Source organism: Myotis myotis, unplaced genomic scaffold (assembly GCF_014108235.1).
Source record: "Myotis myotis isolate mMyoMyo1 unplaced genomic scaffold, mMyoMyo1.p scaffold_m19_p_5, whole genome shotgun sequence".
Lineage (NCBI taxonomy): Eukaryota > Metazoa > Chordata > Mammalia > Chiroptera > Vespertilionidae > Myotis > Myotis myotis.
Window position 1 is genome coordinate 78,661,839 of NW_023416357.1, and position 22,471 is coordinate 78,684,309.

Genomic DNA, 22,471 nt, shown 5'->3' on the forward strand with positions numbered 1-22,471 from the left:
ATACAGTTATTGACTTTCAAGTTATACCACTTCCTCAGTATCTAAAGCAGCGGTTCTCAACCTGTGAGTCGCGACCCCTTTGGGGGTCGAACGACCCTTTCACAGGGGTCACCTAAAACCATCGGAAAACACATATATAATTACATATTGTTTTTGTGACTAATCACTATGCTTTAATTATGTTCAATTTGTAACAATGAAATTGGGGGTCACCACAACATGAGGAACTGTATTAAAGGGTCGCGGCATTAGGAAGGTTGAGAACCACTGAAAAGGAAGTTCCCAAATAGCAAGGGCAGTTTGTTATTTTTCAAAACACAGGTACAATTAACATAGTCACCACTTTATCTTTGGTTTATGTCCTCTTTAGCTTTTTCTGACATCTCAACGTGTTGTTTATAAACTCAAACACAAATTGGCTAGAAGCTGACACTAGAAAGAGTATAGGATAAAAAACATTAAAAACTTCTCTTCTGAAAAGATGCCCCAATACTAACCTTTGTCCCTAGGTATTACAATGGAAAGATAACTCTGCCTAGGCTTTAACTTTTCAGGGCTGGATGATGAGATCAAACTAGAATGGAACTGTCTGTAATAATGTTTGGGTAAAACTCAGAAGTTTAAGATTTATGTTAACATACTAACTGTGCAGACATACAATCCCAATATTACATTAGACATAGAGTTTATTAAAAGGGTGGCAGCAGCCTTTCTCACCTGGGTTCCAGGAAAAGTACCTTAAGTCATCCATTTCATGTGGTTAGTTCATTTCCTGCGCACCCAGCATTGTACTAACCATGCACCACCTTTGGGAGAAGTGAAGTTCTGCAGGGCCTCATTCTCTACAGGAACCCTGGTTAAGAAGGCTGGACCAGCAGCATGACTACAGTAGGAACTGCTGATCCTTAAAGACAGTTTATCTTTATACCAAAGGTTTGCAAGCTCCCCCCTGAGTGGAGGTGCTTTACTAGCTAGAATAAAGTATATCCAGGCGCTAACATGAAATAAATGGTGGTTTCTGGCTAGTTTACAAAAAATGTTTAACTTCTGGCCTACGTTTACTTGTTAATTAGTGAATCATGCAGTGACACATGAATGACAAATATTAATAGCAAAGCAAAAATAACCAATAAAATTTCAGTTTGACAGATTGTAACTGTGTATGTATGTGCAAGAGGGAATGTTTTATATATTATATACTTACAATAATGTTTTCTGGTAGTAAAATCGTTTTCAAGACACATAATAAGAATAGATATATCAGTATTTCATGATGTTCCCAAACTAACCACCTGGTCTATCACTTAAACAAGCATCCAGTATTACCCGCTCAGTGAGGGCTGCTGTGTATGGTTGCACTGCACAATTGATGGTGCCCATTTCTGTGTGAATGGTACCTGCTACACTTGTGCAGTGAAAAACCTATGCAACGGTACATAGGGATCCTGAATTAAGCTTTATTTGATCATTCTCATCTTGTAACTCTGTACATAGTTTAGAATAATCATTTTTCCAAAACATTGTATTTGGCTCACATTTTCCTCCATAATCATAGTCCACTTAGATCTTTTCAGTTTAACTTAGCAAAATTGAAATCCTAACTCTCTGTTTCTGGTTTCTCATCTATATTTTCTAACAGAAGACCTGAACCCAAATCTGGTATTTAGTGTTATGCTAATTATGAAACATACACATGATCATTTGTTAATATAAAGAATAAATAAAAGAGTAACCTCAAAATGGCTCAATTCCTGTAGTCCTAAAACTACTCTTAATAGATCCTCAAATCCTGTTCATTATGAAATCTAGGAGATTTTCCCCCCTCGTCGTATTTGATTTTTCTGCCACATTTAACACACCTGACACTACTTTTCTCTTGAAAGTGTACCCTTGCATAGATAGCTTCAGGGACATAATACTTTCTGCATTATTTTTTCCTCTCTCCAACACTATTACTGTTTTCTTTATGAACCTATGTTGTTGTTCCATGGGATCCAGCAGAACTACTATTAATCTTTTCATCCCTCTTGCTGTTCAGTCCAGGAGACAGTATTCACTCTCATGGTTAATATCCACCTTTTGTTACCGATCTCTACCTCTGGAACTGAACACTTCTCTTAGCTTTCTTTAGACTTTTATAATTAAACACTCTACACACCTAAAACTTTACATGTCTAAAAAAATTTTCATCAGCCCTGGCCAATTTTTCCTAGTGGTTAGAGTATGAGCCCATGGACCAAAGTGTCATGGGTTCATTCCAGGTCAAGGGCAAGTACCTCAGTTGTGGATTCAAACCCTGGCCCCAGTCGTGGTGCGTGTGGGAAGCAATCATTCGATGTGTCTCTCTCACTTCAATGTTTCTCTCTCTCTTACCCCACACCCCTTCTCCTCCTTCCACTCTCTTTAAAGATCAATGGAAAAAGTATCCTTGGGTGAGGAGTAAAAAAAAAAAAAATTCATCAGCTATTTCCTCCCAATCTGTACCTTCCTGTGCACGTTAATGACACTATCATATATCCAGTGTTGTTCAGCTAAGAAGGAAAGAAAGCAAGGAGAGACAGAGACAGAAATCTCATATTTAGGGTGGGGGATTCTTGATGTGGCCTAGCTCAGCAGTAGGTTAAGGAAGCATACGGAAGACCATGCACACAGGACAGACAACTTGGAAATTAGCTTTACTTCAAAAGACTTTTTTTCTATCCCATTCAGTCCAATTTATCTGTACAGTGTAAAAGCTATCAAAGACTAAGAAGGATTAAAGAGTCAAGAGCTTACCTATGCAATCCCCATTTGCATCCTGCTTATAGCCCATATTGCACTCACAGCGGTAGCTAGAAACAGTAGGTATGCAGCGTCCGTTTAAACAGAGATTAGCATGGTGCTTGCAGATATCTATTGTCTGGTTCAGAATAGCTATGGAAAATTAAAACACAAGTGATAGTTCATCATTACATGGATTGTTTTTCTTAGAGCTAATTTTTAAAAGGATATTTAATAGTACATTACTTAGGTGTATAAATCAAAAGCTCACATTATTCTAGATTGTATTAAAACTTTAAGGTTGAGGATCTTAAAAATATTCTTGTGACACATGGTTGTAACTGGCATTTGCTAAGTTATGCATCTGGAGACTTTGCCCACAATAATGTCTTTAAAATGTCAGGAATGTTCTACTGTACATTTGAATGCTTTCCATTTCTTTTTTTTGTAACTGTGCTGAATATTCAGATATAGTATACAGGCAATATGCCAAAAATAATAAACACCACACCGTGGGACATCATAAAATATTATTAGCAAGAGCAGTTCTTTTAAAAAGAATGAACTCAAATGTCAAGTACACCGATGCCAATTTTGGCCTGAAGCCCACCGTTCTCGATTTCTTAAGTTATTCAACAAAAAAGAGTGAGGAAAAGAAAGATATTTCATTATAATATTTGGATAGGCACAGAGCAAGCCTTATTCAGTTTATCTCAGTTGAGAAATGGTTCTGGAACTAATTCAAGGGTTGTATGAATAGGGCAGCTGCAAAGGGCCAAGTGAAATACACTGGAACCAAAAACGTGCTTTTGAATGGCGTCATCTGGACTGGAGTATCACTGTACTCTCATTTCTCCTTTCAAAGAAAGCCTGGATCACTCATTCTTTTATCCAATTTGGAAAGTTAATGAAACACACAAAAAAATAATATTTTTCTTAAGAATTCTATATTACTGCATTGTATTTTAGACCCTGAAACAGATTTTTACACATATATGTATACATGCACACACACACCTTTTGGAAAAAAACGTTAGGGATTATAATATCATTTAAGGCAGAAAACTAAAGAGTTTACACAAAAAAGTGAACACTCACTTAGTCCAGTGATGATGGGCCCCTGTCCCCCGGCCCCTACACCCGCTCCCCCAACACCAGGAGAAAAGCCATTGCCTCCAGGGATGGGGATGAAGCCTGCCCCTCCAGGGCCATAGCCATTGCCATTGCCATTTGGGGCAAAGCCATTCCCCCCAGTGCTTCCAGGTCTGGAACCAGCACTTCCTGGAATCCCTCCTATTGGAAGTCCATCCATGCAAAGTCTTTGATACTCCTCTAGAAAAAAAAGAAAGTTCAGTTACACACAAATGGCTGTCTTTCTGCATAATAAAAGCAATCTGTGTTGGCTTATCTGTACCTACATGATGTGAATAAGTAGTGCATTATCCTGATAAATATTTTCAATGCTAACAGTAGCAGAATACATGTTTCAGAAAAATATTAAAACCTATATGCCATATTTTAACTGAGTTGCATAACCTAATAATTGTCTGTATGAGTATTTTGAATTTATGTCCCTTAGTGAAACTCTTAAAATTCTAGATATAACTATGAATGCAAGAAATTTATTTGAATGGAAGAAAATTAAAGCTTTAAATACTTCATTCTATATATTTTATTTTGCTTGAAATGTCTTTGGTATTGTACCTATACGTGTTTCCTATCTCTTTTCTTGTCTTTAAGGGATTAATACGGCTTCAGAGTAATATTTTTTTCCAATGTAGATTTTAAGAGAAGATGGTATTTAATAAGCTTTAAAATCTGCTCCTTATTTGTCCAAGTATCAAAGTTGAGAGAAAAGAAGCAAGGATAGTGATTGCCTTTATTTCCTTAATTGTTCTCAAAATTAAGAAACTACATCAGAAGAAATGAAAACTATTTAGCTCAAGTAATTGTTTCAGTATTAATATTACTATTATTTATTATTATTAATATTACTATTATTACTAGTGGAACTACGAGTTTCCAAAATTATATACTATGTATTAACGCTTTTTTAAAAATTTTACTACTTGGTTTTGATATTTTATGGCTTAAAGATTTTGAAAGAATGTGCCTTGTTTTTCTCCATAACAGTACATATAGTTACATATTTTATAAGCATAGTTCAAAAAATTAGTTTCCATAAAAATTATAATTTAATATGAAGACAATACAATAACAAATATTGATATACCTTTATGTGATAAGGCATATCAATATACGTTATTGTATATTAATTGTACTTTAACTATTCTTATTATTTTAATAAGAGACACTATTGCTCATTAATCCTAAAGTGATTTTCTGATTTAGCCTCAGTTATATGGCAGTTAATATAGCAAAATGAATGAAAGGCATCCTCCTACCCTTGTATTCTTAATGTTCAGGTCATTAGAAAAAAGAAAATATCTTCAAGATTGGGACACTAGGATAAGATAAGATAAGATAAGATAAGATAAGATAAGATAAGATAAGATAAGGGCACTCCTGAAATAAAATATAAATGGAGGTTGAACTTTTTAGTCAAAGATATTCAAGCTCTGGAATGAAAGATCAGGAGGTTTTAAAACTGAATTGAAATACGAGCATTCAAAATAATTTTTAAAAATATTTCACAAAGACGGTGGTAATCAGCTTTTAGGTATTATTTTAATATCAATAAATTAGGTACAGTCAAAATTGATCCCAAGTAAATAATGCTATCCCAACTCTCCCCAAAACACCCAAACTGTCTTCCATTAAATCAGGAAGACAGTAATGGGAATATAGACATGACATGACTTCAAAAAGAAGAGCAAAGTACATTAGTACAAATTTTCTTCATACTGTATGTCTTGAGGAGACTAGCAGCCAGCCACTCACCAGAGCCTCTGACGGGACAGGCTTCAGGAATGGTTCCAAGGCCCCAGCAGCGGCCGGGCTCACAGCAGCATTGCATTTTTGTCATTCTGCCCGGGAGCTCTTGTGCACAGCGACCATTCACCAGGCCTGAGAAACATGTGCCTGATCTTTGATCTGAACATGTGAAAATAAAATAGAAGGCATGGTAGAATTATCTCAAGTTCTTACTTCATCATTTCACACATCAGAAGAGGTTAAATGAAGTGAGTTATTTTACTTAATCTCTAGTGTATCTATTTATTCTCTTCATTTCTATTACATTTATTCATTCCTTTACTTATTTACTGAGCAAACATTCATTGAGAACCTAATCCATGCCACATCCCAGGGATACAAACATGAAAGACACAAAGCAGATATGAGCCCATACTGCAGTGAGAAGCCAACACAGCCAGGTCTGGAACTTGAAGAAAAGCAGAAAGGCAACAACCCAACCCCATCCTAGATCCTTCAATCCCAGCTGACCTGGAGATGTGTGCTGTTTTTGGCCACTGAGATTTTTGTGGATGTTTGTTACACAGCAGTATCTGACTGATAGAGGCCTACTTTAGAAAGGTTGATCAGAAGCATCTCTCTGTGACAGTCACAGCTGAGAAGAGACTTGAATAAAGTCAGATCACGAACCATGTAGCTATCTGAAGGAAGAGTAGTTCAAAGAGAAAGAAGGGGATGTGCCTGATGTGTGTGAAAAGCAAGAGTCCAACGTGACTAGAGAAGAACATTCAAAAGGGAGAGACTATGAGCTCAGAGAGATATCAAAGGCAAGATTATGGAGACCTGAGGACCATTCAGGAGGACTTTGGATGTTATTTGGTGTTCTTTAAGATTAATTAAATGGCTTCAATTAGAAGAAACACAATAGTTTACATTAAAAAAAATCTCTTTGGCCACTGACTGTAGTGAGCACAGGAAGACCTTCAGGTGAGAGATGATGGTAGCCTGGATGAGGATGGCAGCAGTAAAGATGATGACATATTTTGAAAGTACAGACAATGGGAACTTGCATGGGTGTGGGGTCTGAGGGAAAAGAGAGAATTTCCTAAGTTTTTGATTTACACAGTTGAGACGGGGATGACAATTAGGATTAGAGGACATAATACAAAGCTTCTCTTTAACGTGTTACATTTGGGATATTAAATATATGAACCTGGAACCCAGAGGAGTGGTCAGGCTGAAGATATATACCTGTGAGTTATCAGTGTATCTACCAGTACATAGGTATTATAAACTATGAGGCTAGGTGGGACATTTTCAAGAACCAGGGGCAATAGATCATGTCAAATGGTGATAAGAAGTAAAGTAAGGTGCAGATTCAGTAGTAACCACTGGGGTTGGCAGTATTGCTATGATAAGGATTGTGTGTATTATCCTACAGTATTGGGGGAAGAGAAGTGACATGATCAAATGTGACTATGATAAAGGTCACTCTAGCAGCAGGATAGAGAATGGATTAGAATGGCAGATAAAAGCTAGAAGATATCATCAAAAGACTACATAAAAAGCAAAACTGCATAAGGATAAAATATTAGTGTCATCTGTGGGTTTATAACTGAATCTACCTTTATGGTAAGCAATGAAAAAAAGTGTGTCTAATTTCCTATGTATTATTCAACTTTTATCAAGAAGACTTCAAAGGTATTTTGTCTATGACCACCAGAAGAAAGATGTAGCACAACAATCAGGAGCTGCATATTAATAATGCACTTGAAACTATTAATCAAAAATAATCCCATTAATCTCAAATGGTCCATAGTATACCGTGGGTTGCTTTGCTTCCAAGTTATCCTATATAATAAAGAGCTAATATGCTAATTAGACCGGATGGCAGAATGACCTTCTGGAATGACCTTCCTGAACGACCAGTGGGTGGGGCCGTGGGGCTGTGAGGACAGAGGCAGCCGGGGCTGTGAGGGCCTACTCTTGCACAAATTTCGTGCATTGGGCCTCTAGTTGTTAAATAAAAGAATTGAATTTAAAATGCTCCATGTAAGAATCAGTACACCTCCCCCTGTATCCCAAAAGAAACCTTGTATATCCCAAAGCAAAGTACAGATGGTCCCCAACTTTAGGATGGTTCGACTTAACGATTTTTTGACTTTATGACGGTGTGAAAGCAGTATGCATTCAATAGAAACTGTACTTCGAATTTTGATTTTGACCTTTTCCTGGGCTATAGATAACGTGATATGATATGTTCTCCTGATGCTGGGCAGGAGCTGTGAGCTGCAGCTCCCAGTCAGCCACACAACCACCAGGATAAACAATAGATACTCTATAGTGTGCTGTGTCGCCAACGTTTTCTGAACATGTTTAGGGTAGGCTAAGCTAAGTGATGATGTTTGGTAGGTTAGGTGTATTAAATGTGTTTTCGACTTACAAAGGGTTTATTGGAAAGTAGCTTCATTATATGCTGAGGAGAATCTGTACTAAATTTGGTACATGCCTGCGTGCTTGAAGACACTGCAGACATTTCATAAACTGCATAAGTTGCTGTCACTGGGAATGTTTTCACAGGTAAGTTTCTATTCCCAAGAATGATCCAGGAAAATAATTTTGGAAATATTCATTCCAGAAACCCAAAGTACCACATTCCTATATTTACTGGATTGTTACACTCCTCCAGAACAGGATGTAAATTAGAAAGTCTCAAACTCTTAACAGTAATCACTGTAATGAAACAATACTACCAGGTAGATTGAATTGTATTGATCTCTTCAAGGTTTCTTCAAGGAGGAGACTATACTTTAAGTTTTGAAGAAGAAGTGGCCTTGAATCGGGAGACCTAGGTTTACATCAAAATACTAATTGATTATGCAATATATTGAACTCTTCTTTGTCCTGGAAAAGGGCTGGTGGGTGAATTAAAGGAAACAACATATGTTCTGTTTTTAGCATAATGGAGGATTAGCTACTCTGAATGTCTCTTTCACTAGAAATATCACAGATAAAACAATTTAAAAAAATACATCACCTAGCTGGCATGAACTATTTAAAGAATGTTACCTAGTGGGCATGAAAGAAATGAAAAATAGTCTCAAAATGAAGTGAGAACAGGAACCATAGGAGGTAAGTGAACAGAAAGTTTTCAGTTTTAGGGCTTACTTCTGCCAAATTCTAGAAACCTGAAATTTCAACTCTGATACGTTCACAGGACCCCACGCCTGCACAAGAGATAAGAAGCCTAGTCTCTCTCCTCCAATATGAATGCAACAGGGGGCTCCCTGATGAAGCAGGGGCTCCACAGAGCTGTATCCCTAGCGTAAGGTTAACTTAGAGAAGGGCAGCTAAGAGACTTGCCTGTCTCTGCCTCAGTCCTGGGTGGAGGAAAAGAAAGACCTTTCCAAAGAATCTGTAACCACAAACTCTTCCTCACACAGACAGCTTTGATGTCTCAATTCCTATTAGGTCTGAAAAACTTCAAAGAAGGAATCTAATATAAAGATGTCCTCAGGTAGAAATATTTCAAGCAACAGGCAAAAACTAATACCACTGAGGATTTAATATTGACACCAGGTCTGAAAGAATTCCCACAAATAAAATTCCAAGAAAAAGAGGTAGCTAACAGGAAAAGAATAAGTAAACAAATAACACATAAGGAAACAAGGCTCAATGAAAAACAGCTAGCTGACTGAACAAATAGCAAATTTCAGATACTGAAATGGTCAGACTAATTCTGACCATTATTAATTAATGATAATTTACCAAATGTTAGTTAATAACTACATTATAGTTAATATGTCTATGACTATTAAAGTATAAAAATTTGAACAAAGAGAAAGAGCCCATAAAAAAGGAAAGAACAAATTTAAAAGAATTCAGTGAAACTTCTATAAATGAAAATGATTGTAACTGAAGTAAAATGTTCCGTGAATATATTAAACAGTTTTGCACATAGTTGAAGAGAAAATTACTGAGCTGGACGATACAGGTGAATAAATTAACTTCATTGTAGGTTAGAGAGACAAAGAGATAGAAAATGTTAAGAAGAAGTTAAGAAATATGGACATGAGCTTGAAAAGATAATATATATCTAATAGGAGTACTAGAAAGAGGTAACAAACAGAGGTAATTGGGAGGGGCAATGTTCAACAGATACTACTTTAGAATGTTCTAACAAGGTTGGAACAATCTCAAATCTAGGAATTCCGGCAACTCCAAAACAGAAAAAATAAAAAGAAATCCACAGCTTATCACATCACTGAAACCACAAACCAACAAAGGAAAATCAAAGATCTTAAAAACAGCTAGAAAGAAAAGACAGACTACCTGCTAAGGAATGATATTTAAACAAGCACTGACTTCTTAACGGAAACAATGGATGCTAGACACAATGGAATATTATTTTCTGTCCACTTAACATTCTGTATCCAAAGAAACCATCTTTCCAGAGGGAAAATCAAGGTCATTTTCAGGAATTAAAAAACAAAGAAAATTTTCCCTAAAAGTTCTTTAAGAGAAACTTTTGAAGAGGTGATTTAGGCAAAATAAAAATGATTCCAAGTAGAAGGTTTGGAATGTATAAAATAATGAAGAGGAAAAATATTGTTAGGTACATAGGTAAAATCTAACAGGCACTAAAATATCAAACAGCAATAATAATGATTAATTTGTTGCAAAGAGGGAGTGGCAGTAGCTAGAATTTTTTATTTATTTTTTTAAATTTTGTTTTATTGCTTAAAGTATTACAAAGAGTATTACATATGTCTCCTTTCCCTCCCCCCGCTTAACATTCCCCTGATTCATAGGTCAACACTCAACCACTGAGCCATGCCGCCGGCCCATAGTGGGATATTTATACAACTCTTTCAATAACTGACAAAGTAGATAAAGTTCAGTAGATATAGAGAAAACCATAATAGTATAGTTAATAAGTTTCATCTAATGGATATATCTATGCAACAACTGGAAAAAACACTTTTTTTTTTTCAAGCCCACATGGGAGATTTGCAAGCCAGAAAAACCTCTTACACTTCTAAACAACTAATGGGCCAAACACAATAGCATACTGGAAATAAGTGAATAAATATAAAAATGAGTAGGTACTCATCAGGAATCCCTCAGGAATCTACATTTACCACTCTCAAACTTTGGGAGTCTGTTATATTTTAAGGGATCCACAAATCTTACACTGAACATTGCAATGCATGTGAGCAACACCTCACAGTATGTAGGTACTACATAATTCCTGCTTATGAAGATTCCTATGACTAATAAAATACAAATTCATTTAAAATTATTACTTAATACTCAGTAGCATTTTCATTATGTATTTTCTCAAAGATACTGAATTACCCTCATATGTCCAATAGTATTTATTGAAAGAAACCATGTCACTGATGAGAGGGTAGAGGGGCAGAAAGTGAGGATTAGAAAGTAAATCATAACTTTTTTCATAAATTCCACATTATCTTCTAATAACATCAAGGAGGCAAGGAAGTCACCTCCAACCTTTGAGTCATGATCATTGTTCACAGATCATTGTTAAGGTCTCCCCAAAAACAGATTTCAAAGGCAAAAGAGTGGCTAGGAGTTAGGTTCTTTGCTTTGCATATCTCTGATAAAGTACTGTGTTGGAAATGTGTCATATGATAAAATATTTGAAATAAAAAAGGGACCTCCCACAGAACTAACTAAGAGTTATCTAGGCAGACTCTTAAGATAGGGAATTATTAGGAGCAAAGGCAGATGAAGCATATTTATTACCCATTAGGACAAATCCTTCTAATGCTTGGTATATGTTTAACTGCAGGACTGATATGTCACTGGAATGAAAACAAGTCTATTCCTCCAATAATAGCCTATCGCCCTCACTACACTCCCAGAGCAAGGTTTACATGAAGTCTTATTTAAAGCCACACTGAAAAAGAGGAAGCAATCCATCTCTTCTGATTAAAATATAAATCTATCCTGAAGCAAAATAATGGTACTATTATCAGAGTTTGTTTCATGGCTTGACATTCAGTCTAAACTTGATTTAAGAGAAGTAAAGGTTAATTATACATTGTGATGAAAACTTGGTAAAAGTTGGGGGTTGTGCCTTGAAATAAATATGTCTCCTGTTGAGTGAGCTTTGCTTGTTAAAAATGAAGGGTTCAGCCAGAAAACACGGATGAGGTTGGCTCAAGCCATAATACTAGTAGTGATAGTAGGTGTTCGGTAAATAGCAACCATTGTCTCAGGTTTTATCCCCTGATCCTGGAGGCTGCCCCGCCTCTTTGATGGTCTGGTGCCAACATGGGTTTCCCTTAATTGATTCTGCAGATTCGGACTATTCCTAAAATACATTCATGTTGCTTTCTTGTTTCCGTTACACAAGACTAACTAGAACTAGGAACAATGGTTCTTAGAGTTACTTCTTTCTTTAAAATAGTGAATTGTTCCTTCCTCACTGTCTAAGCTTCTATTTCTGGGACATTCTTTCTTAATTAAAATACTATCCCTGATCCACCAATCACCTATTACATAATTCTGAAGTTAAAACTATAACAATATTCAGTACTTTGTTTCATCCCCATCTCCCCTTCTCCTTTAGTTAAATATTTAGTTTTTGGTTATCTTTCAAGTGTTGTTATAAATGTGTATATGCATATATAATCAACACCCATCATTCACATAAAATGCTGCATAATAACAGCACATCCCCACATCCTTCTACATCATCGTATCATGATCTTCCTCATTTCGTTATAACAGTTTTCCCCCATTGATTTTTGTCTATGTTCTGCTCAAAAGTCTTGATGGGCTCTCACTGACCTTAGGACCAACCTGGAACTTTTTAGATGGCAGTTAAGAACTTTAGTAATAGAACCCTTCATCTCAACCCATCTTTCCCGTTTTACTCAGCAATCTTTCCCAGACATGCTCTTCTCACCATCTCCTGAGTCCACCAAGATACCCAGCACCTATAATCTTGCTCACACCTTTCTCCTTGCTCAGCACACCCTAATTCCTTTGGGGAGCTCCTGCCCATTTTTCAAGATCAACATCAGTGCTCATTTCCTGTGATCAATTTTTACTACAATAATCAGGACTTTCATTTCAACTTATAGCATTTATTGCCTAAAAATTACTTAGCAATTAATTGCTCCAAACTTTCTCTCCTCCCCACCACCCACATTATGTTTTCCATTTTTGTTTTCTCAAGAATACTCCAAGGCAATATTGTGCATGGAAAATTTTGTTTAACGCTCATGGTAAAGCACTTGGAAGTTGTGGCGAAGACATGTTACTGCAAGGATTTCTAAACCCTTGCTCTCATTTTTTGAACTTCACTCGCTGCTGACTGGCACTTGGGAGTCCCACTGCTGAGGGTTCCTACTAGAACTCTGTGTACACAACAGCGGCTGTGACATTATTTTGCACACAGAATTTGCTCCATGCTGCTTGTCAATTCATTATTTACTCATCACTGGCTGCCAGTCACTCTTCTGCCTATATTACAATCTAAAGCTTCGGTATTAAAAATGCCATGGGTATGACAATGACACTGACTTCCAAAATGATATAAGGGCCATCAAGTTGTGTTACTAAAAATGCTTCTAAAAATATTATTAGGTATGTTTCAACTCTTTAGAAATGACATATGTTAGTACTCTGTTAAAAATAGAAAGCTCTTTCCTGGATATTTAAAAAATTTGATGAAACACACCAGATAAATTTAAATTAGGAATTTGACTTTTATAGTTAGCATGAAATTAAATGGGAAAACTATCCTCTTTTACTGGTATAATTAAAACTAGAGGCCCAGTGCATGAAATTTGTACATGGGTAGGGTCTCTAAGCCTGGCCCGCGATCAGGGCCAATCTGTGGGTGACTGGCAGGGCAACCAGGGGGCCCCTGCTGGCACGCACCGTGGCTGGCCTGGGGCCTGTGGGCTGGGGGCAGCCGCTGGTGGTCAGTGTGCATCATAGTGACTGGTCATTCCACTGATTTACATATTAGGCTTTTATTATATAGGACTAGAGGCTCGGTGCACAAAAATTTGTGCACTCGGGGGGGGGGGGTGTCCCTCAGCGTGGGCTGTGCCCTCTCGCAGTCTGGGACCCCTCGGGGGATGACCACCTGCGGGTTTAGGCCTGCTCCCCGGGGGATTGGGCCTAAGAAGGCAATCAGACATCCCTCTGGCAGCCCGGCAGCCCTCGGGGATGTCCACTTGCCAGCGGGGAGCAGACCTAAGCTGCAGTAGGACATCCTTAGCGCTGCTGAGGAGGCAGGAGAGGCTCCCACCACCACCGCTGTACTGGCAGCCATCAGCCTGGCTTGCGGCTGAGCAGAGCTCCCCCATGTGGGAGCGCACTGACCACCAGAGGGCAGCTCCTGCATTGAGCATCTGCCCCCTGGTGGTCAGTGTGTGTCATAGCGACCAGTCATTCCCAGTCTTTCTGCTGTTAGGGTCAGTTTGCATATTACCCTTTTACTATATAAAATAGAGGCCTGGTGCACGGGTGGGGGCCGGTTGGTTTGCCCTGAAGGGTGTCCCGGATCAGGGTGGGGGTCCCGCTTGGGTGCCTGGCTAGCCTGGGTGAGGGGCTGATGGCTGTTTGCAGCTGGTCACACCCCCTTCAGGGTGGGGGTCCCCACTGGGGTGCCTTGCCAGCCTGGATGAGGGGCAGATGGCTGTTTTCAGGCTGGCCACACCCCACTGGGGTGCCTGGCCAGTCTGGGTGAGGGGCTGAGGGCTGTTTTCAGGCTGGCTGGTGACTGAAGCTCCCAGCCTCTCCTTCTGTTCTTTTTTATTATTATTATTCTGGGATTTATTTACCTTCTATAATTGAAACTTTGTTGCCGTCACTGGAGCTGAGACCTGGCTCCTGCTCGCTCCAGCTCTGAGGCCACAGCCTGCTGAAAGCAGGTATCTGGGGTTTGTTTAGCTTCTATAATTAAAAGTTTGTTGCTTTTGGAGACCAGAGCCAGGCCGCGGCAGGCGGGGAACCTTGGCTTCCTCCATCACTGGAGCAAGCAAGCCTCCTGCTTGCTTCAGCTGCACGGCTGCCGGCCGCCATCTTGGTTGGGTTAATTTGAGTATCGCACTGATTAGCCAATGGGAGGCATAGCGAAGGTACGGTCAATTACCATGTTTGTCTATTATTAGATAGGATGTCTAGTTAAGCTCTCATGCCATATGAAAATATTTTCCTACACGTAAAAGAAACAGGTAGTTACTGTGACCAGGTGGCTGAGTTGGATGGATGGTCATCCGGTACACCAAAAGGTTTGGGTTTGATTCCCAGTCAGGGCACATACCTAGATGTGGCTTAGATCATAGGTCGGGGTATGTATGGGAGGCAGCTGACCAATGTTTCTCTTTCTCTTCCCCTTCCTCTCTCTCTAAAAATTAATAAAAAACATATCCTCTGGTGAGGATTAAAAAGAAAAAGAAAAAGCCAATTTGTTGATGCTTTACAATGTGGGATAGACTTTGGATATATTTGTTAACTAGAATAAGGAAGGGAAGCATTCAGCATGTGCCATTCTTAGAATAAAGCTGCAGATAACATGCAGCTTCACATTCAAAAAAATATTTTGAGTTCGCCCAACTTATTATAGTTAGCATATATTTGGTTACAAAATAAATAGCATGGGAATATCTATGACCTACAAAATTCAATTATAAATAAATTCAATCTAAGAAAATACACCCAGATTTTAAAAAATCAAAGTCAAAGATTTCTTACACATTAGAATGTTAGATTTATTTTTTCTCATGTATAGAAAACATGTACTTATTCCAAATGTAACATAGTTATTCAAAAAAATTTTAAGTTGCTCACTTAATTTTAACATTGATTTCGTAATTTTAGAGAGTCATTCTCCCCTCCTGAGAGGTTTTCCTCTGTTCCTGGCTTAGGATGTTGATACTGAAATGAACGGAGACTCATGCTTTGCACAGGACTCACTATGCCTCACTCTTAGGAACTCACGCAGGCTCTGAGAGCATCTAGGACCACAACTCAGTACCACCACATCATGTCCAACAGGGTGAGAAACAATGAAAAACAGTTATTAACCAGCATAAAATTCTTACATTTGATCTGATCTCATTCATTCATTTGTTGGCTGGGCTATTCATTCAGAGAAGACTTATTGAGACCAAACTTGTATGCAAGGTACTACTACACAGACATAAAGCTGCATAAGGCAGGACCTAATGAAGCTCACAGTTTGGCCAATGAGTAAAGCACAAGTTCCTGTGACAATATGGTAAACCCAGAAATGAAGAAAATTAAAAATAATACGGTAGGAGCTGATGAATTTTGTCCAAGAGAATATGGATTAGGTAGCAATGGCTATAAAGAAATGTGGTATCTGACTGGGGACTTTAAGGATCAGCTGAATTTTTGTTGTTGTTTTTTAGAATTTTAAAAAAATGTTAAAAAGCACTTTTACTAAATCATTAATAAAATGTGAGGATTTTCACATTTTCATAAACTAGGTAGGTCAGGCATCCTATTCGTTGAAGGGCCAGACTTTCAGTTAGTTTTAATGAGCACAGAGGGGGACATCAAGATGCTTCAGGTAGAGGGGATATTGCAGGCAAGGACCTGGACTGTGCTCATGTTCACAATGAGAGAAATGTGTTGGGTGAAAGATGAGTCCTGAATACAGTCTGGATCATGTTCTAAAGGGCTTTAAAAGCCCAAGAAAAGGCTTAGGACTTTTATATAGCTAGGCAGGAGATAAAGAGAGTTTATCATGATTTAATGGTAAACCAAATATCTGACATTAAAGAAAACAACCTCAGTAAATCATTAGAAATCTTGATTTTGGCTATCTGAATATGATGAAGAATATGCCTCCTTTTCAATGCAAACAACAACAAAAAAGAACAAGTGTCATCTGACTAAAGAAGGATTTAGCAATTTAAGAAATCAAGGATAAAGAACTAACTTAGAAATATGATATAAAACAGTAATATTTATTATGCCAAGTTCTGCCTTCTAACTAGTTTGTCTTTCTTCTTACCCCTCCCCAACTCCATTCCAATTCATTCTGAAAGGCCTTCCCCACTTGCCTACCAAATAATAAAATGTTACATATACCTTAATTGATATTTCCAGAAATTCACAGTAAAATCCTCATTTATTTCTCCAGCCACATTTCTTCTAGCCATATTCTAGAACAACTTTCCTGAAGCCAAAATCTATGACATACAGCCATTGATGTTCAGTAATGACTCCCAAGTTGACATTTTTCCAGCAGAGTTGAGTCCATTAACTGTTTCAAGCAGATGATTGTGTGTGTGTGCATTATTTTCCTATACAGTTAAAGAAAATTAGCCAATTTTGGTTGTTCTACTAATTTTCAATTCTCATAGCTGTTAAATTATGTTAAATGAGCCCTGGCTTATGTGGTTCAGTTGGTTGGAGCTTTGTCCCATACACTGAAAAGACTACCGATTCAATTCCCAGTCAGGGCACATACTTAGGTTGTGGATTCGATCCCTATCTAAAGCAGGATCTATATCTCTCATATTTACTGTTGGATGGAAAGAACTAGCATAGTGTCTGGCATATCAGTACATTTTAGTAAATGAATTCAGGCCTCAGCCCTTTTGTTGGGGCTGACTCTGTATTTCCATTTCAGCAACCCAGTTCACTTGGGCACCATCATCAGGATCTACAGAGGTCTGGCAGTCAGTTGCTGACATATCCTCCTGGTGGGGATAGGAGACTGGCACTATCCAGATGACCATCCTCTAGTAAACCAAGCAACTCCATTTTTGGGTGCTGGCTTAATTTTCCTAATTCCTGTATCTCATAATGCCCCAAAAGTCTGACTTGCTCAATAATGGCTGACCTACACATGATCAAGAAGCACTGTTCCGTTTCTCTAAACAAAGAAGAACATAAAATATATTTAGCTTTAATTTGAATGTGTTTAAAGAACAAAATTAAAGGTGTCCATTACTTTTCCATCATAAATATTTTCACTAGAATAAGCAAGGCCTAAGTAAATAAGATACTGACTATATTCATGATTCAAAAGAACATTTAATTACTACATTCTTCTCCAAAGCAGAATTTTTAAAATCTTCCTCATGCCTCTGTGTCGCTAATGCTGGGCAAAAGCAATGTCTTGAGGAAGTTTTTCTTCATTTCAAAAATGACTCTGACAACATAAAACAAACCCAGATGGCTTCTGAAACTGAAGTCTTTGCAAAGAGCATCTGGTCTATCAATCTCTCAATAGTGGTACCGTTTATTTTAAACAACTCTTTCAGCCATTTTCCCAATGGTTTTATAATCGTTGCCATCTCCATACCTGTTTGGGCTGTTCTGTCATTATAAAGAAGCAGTGTATTGTGCTTTCAAAAACACAAGGCTTACCAATGCACCGAGAGCCATCAGTGGAGGTTACGTATCCACGTGGACAAATGCAAAAATAGCTTCCCACGGTGTTGGAGCATTCGCCAGTTTCACATATCCCAGGAATGACGCTGCACTCATCGATGTCTAATCAAGGGAAGAAGGAGAAGACGGTGAGAAAGGCCTTCATTAAATAGCTTTTAGAAGGGATTTTTAAAAAAAAAGAGTATGAGTGCAATCATGGTTGATTAGGTCAGATCATATAACCCTGAAGATACTCTTGTTTCAGGCCCTAAAGAATTTCTCACACATATCTATGGGAACTTAGATGAAAGTAAACTCCCATGGCAGTAAAACAAGGCCAACCAAAGCAAAACTCTATATCCTTTTTTCCCCCTCCCAAATGCAATTTAAATTGGAAATAAGTAAAAATGTCAACGTTTTAGTTTCCATTCTACATCAGTTAGGAATTATCCTACTACAGCCTTTATAAAAACACATACAGGGATTATATTTTAAAATATGGAGTAGCTACATTTAAAATTGTTACAGCTAATTTTCACACTAATCTTTTGAATCAGTGGAAGGTGGCAAATGCTGTTTTTTTTGTTTTGTTTTTTTTTTTTCTATTTGGCTTCAGGAAATGTTTTTGTACTTACATCTGAATATGGGTATATTTGACATTCTGGGAATTAACTCCAAATCTAAAATAATATAGAAACACCACAAAGGGCAAACTTGGGAGGTGTCCAGTTTTCCTATTGTACCTCCCTGCTAATTCATTCAGTTTACTCAATGCTGGGACTAGTCTATTCCCTTTCACATTAATGAAAGGTCTGCTTTCTTTTAAACTTTCACTAAAGCAGGAAACCTGGCCATTTATATAAGCTTTAATGTACTTTTCTTCTAGTTCAATAAGCATCGAGAGGTGGAAAGTCAAAGCTACAATTTGGTATACTGGGCACTAATTGTTAATACACTGAAAAGGAAATGGGCCATTGTGAGGAAAATCCAGCTATGCCTGCTGGGAGTTGGCTGTCCTTTCTAAGGAACAGAGTTAGTAAAGACCAGTGAATACAGAGACCAATACTAAAAGACACAAACAGATAATTACTGAAATATGAACTTGAGCACTTAGGTTTTTTGGTTACATTTATTTTTTTTTAGAAATGTATTAATAAAAACAAAGGAAAATGTTATTGTAAATACAAGAAAAAATGATTATAAAAATAGTTGGCAATGCCTTTCTTTTTTTCAATATATATTTTTATTGATTTCAGAGAGGAAGGGAGAGGAAGAGAAGGATAGAAAAATCAATGATGAGAAGGAATCACTGATTGGCTGCCTCCTGCATGCCGCCTACTGGGGATCCAGCCTGCAACCCGGGCATGCGCCCTGACCGGGAACTGAACCGTGACCTGCTGGTTCATAGATTGATGCTCAACCACTGAGCCACACCAGCCAGGTCGGCAATGCCTTTCTTGAATTCCTCTATAAGTCTATTCATTTATCCTTTCCTTTCCCATTTATTCTATCACTCTTGCTTACAAGCTGCATCATGAAATAACTATATGCTCATGCGTCTTCTTGGAATATGCATATAAAAAATTACCAGATTCAGACATTCTCTAAAATAATATCTTTATTTGAGGCTTAATAGTCAACCACTGAAGGCACAATTGTACAAATCAAAATCTACCAACTCCCCAGGAGAGATCCGAATTCTAACAGGAACTGACTACAGGAGGGGCATATCTGTAATTTGGTGAGTTACCATCAGACTTAATCCAACAAAATGAAACCATGTGTACAAAATTAAGACCCGTTGCATCTTGTGTTTGCTGTCTTAGCTCAGTGCATCCTAAAAAAACTGAACTGGATTCAGAAGAGAAAGAACACTAGAATAGTTGTACTTGGTTAACCAAATAAATTAATCAATCACTTCTGGACAAGGAAGACAAAAGAGAGAGAGAGAGAGAGAGAGAGAGAGAGAGAGAGAGAGAGAGAGAGAGAGAGAGAGAGAGAGAGAGAAGGGCACAAAGCACAGCAGCAAGAAGTGCAAAAGTGAAGAGCCAGAAAACTTGCCTCTGATCCTCTTACATCCAAAGTTATACCAACAGTCAAGGCACTTATGGGGCTCAGGATTAATCCAAATTCTTAAAAATTAAGAACTTAAGTCTTTCATTTAACCATTAACTCTCATTTCTTGGCATTTCCTTTCATAATAAAGAACTTCTTTGTTCTCTACTTCCAAATATCCTTCCTGACAACAAAAAGAGTAACAACTGAAAGATGTTTAGCATTTTCTTTTTTAAGGAGAAAAGTATTTGGAACATAGAAGATCACATGGAATGATACTAAATTTGTGGGTTTTGTGTTAAATATTTTATTGTTCAAAAACTCCATGTTTCACAATTCTCCTTAGAATTGAGTAGGCATTTTAAAAGGTTACAGTCAAAATAATTACATGTAAAAGGCTCTCGGCAAAGTATTTAAGAATTCTATATGAAAAATAAGAATGTTTTTCATTTATTTTTGAGCTAGACTCCCTCCAAAAATTTTTAAATTAAAACATTTGGTATTTTTTTTTCTTTTTTTACTGCATTTCAATGTAGCCATGCCCAATATTTATTCATCCATTTAAACTTAAATTTAGCATTAATATTTATGTTAAGAAGGATGTATGCATTTAACTTTTTTTAAAAAAATATATTTTATTGATTTTTTACAGAGAGGAAGGGAGAGGGATAGAGAGTCAGAAACATCGATGAGCGAGAAACATCGACCAGCTGCCTCCTGCACACTCCCTACTGGGGATGTGCCTGCAGCCAAGGTACATGCCCTTGACCGGAATCGAACCTGGGACCCTTGAGTCCGCAGGCCGATGCTCTATCCACTGAGCCAAACCGGTTAGGGCTGCATTTAACTCTTTTGTAGTATCATTTCTTCAAAAGAATCCTATATAAAAAGAGAGGAATATGCTAATTAGCCATTATGCCCTGAGGCATAACGACCAAACACTTCATGACCAGATCACAGATCAGCAGGAGGATGGGCCAGCGAGGTACAAGCAGGCTGCTGAGAGCTACAGGAGGGGGCAGGGCAGCAAGCTATTGGGGCAGGGGGAGAGGGGAGGGGGGCGGAGGGAGCCACCGGAGGATGGGGCAGTGGGTGGACAGCTACAGGAGGGCAGCAGTGACCTACTGGCTACAAGCAGGTGGCAGAGAGCTACAGGACGGGGCAGGGCAGCAAGCAAGCAGGAGGTGGAGAGCTACAGGAGAGGGCAGGGCAACAAGCTATGAGGGGTGGTGGGGGGAGCTACAGGAGGTCAGAAGCTGGTGGAGAGCTATAGGAGGGCAGCAGCGACCTACTGGCACACAGATTCATGCGCAGGGCTACTAGTATGTCATAATCGGGTTTGGAAGTATTATCTTCTCAAATATAAAGTGTATATTGCCTAGATATATACAAATGTGCCTATGTATATTCATGGGGAAGCCATTTGTTTAATGGGAATTATTTTCATTCATGCTCTGCATACCTAATGTGCCTCCACCTACCTTCCATTAACTTTTTTAAAAAGTTTATCAGTTTGGAGGTTTTGGTCTGCATATAATAGAAAATCTGATCCAAACTGACATAAACCAGAAATTTAATAGCTTGCATATCTTAAAGTTCAGAAGGGGCATGGACTTCAGGACTGGTTTCTGTGAGATACACTCAGCCATGCCCTCCTCTGTGCTCCGACGTTATCCTGAGGGTGCCTTCCTTGATAGAAGCAACATGGCCGTAGCAGTTGTAGGCTAGACCTTTGACTGGGACATCAAGCAGAAGAGAGGGTGTCTCTTCTTGTGATTCTCTCCTAAGAGCAAGAAAACTTTTTCCAAAGAAAACCAAGCAAAGCTTACCCTTTGTTTTAATGTCCTCAATGAGTCACATGCTTATTTTTGAAAACTCCTCTAGTCAGGAGAATGTGCTGATTGGAATAGAGTCCTGAACCAATGACAGTGGCAAGTGGGAATGCAATTAGCTTTAGACTAATAATAGAGAATGTGACACAGAGGGAAAAACATATTTTGAGATTAAGTTGAGTTTGGGACATTTTGAACTTGAGATGTTTGAGAGAAACAGGCAGAAATTCCAATTGCGCCACTAAAAATTTGAAACTCAGTAAAGATGTAAGGCATAAATATGTACATTTGTGATTTATCACCAACTCCATGAATTGCATTTTGAAGTTGTAACAACAGATTGGATCTCAAAGACAACACATAAATGAAAAGAGTTGAACTTAAGGAGGGAACTCTGCGAACCACCACCATCTAAGTGAAAGTCAAAGGAAGAAAGGCCAGTATAGGAGGCTGGGAAGGAAAGGTTAGGGAAGTAATAGGAAGAGTATGATGAATGGAGGCTAAGAAAGAACACTGCCAAAAAGGAGGCGGGCCCTGACTGGTTGGCTCAGTGG

At 38.2% G+C, this 22,471-nt stretch overlaps 1 protein-coding gene across 1 annotated transcript in view; it reads right to left on the reverse strand.

The window, feature by feature from the left end:
- FBN2 (fibrillin 2) overlaps positions 1 to 22,471 on the reverse strand; it is a 258,987-nt gene that overhangs the window by 108,716 nt on the left and 127,800 nt on the right. The window contains exons 8-11 of the mRNA XM_036310847.1: positions 18,028 to 18,153; positions 5,662 to 5,814; positions 3,859 to 4,092; positions 2,776 to 2,913 (exon numbers count right to left, since the gene is read on the reverse strand). Coding sequence (XP_036166740.1) covers positions 2,776 to 2,913; positions 3,859 to 4,092; positions 5,662 to 5,814; positions 18,028 to 18,153 — 651 coding nt within the window. The remainder of the gene's footprint in view (positions 1 to 2,775; positions 2,914 to 3,858; positions 4,093 to 5,661; positions 5,815 to 18,027; positions 18,154 to 22,471) is intronic.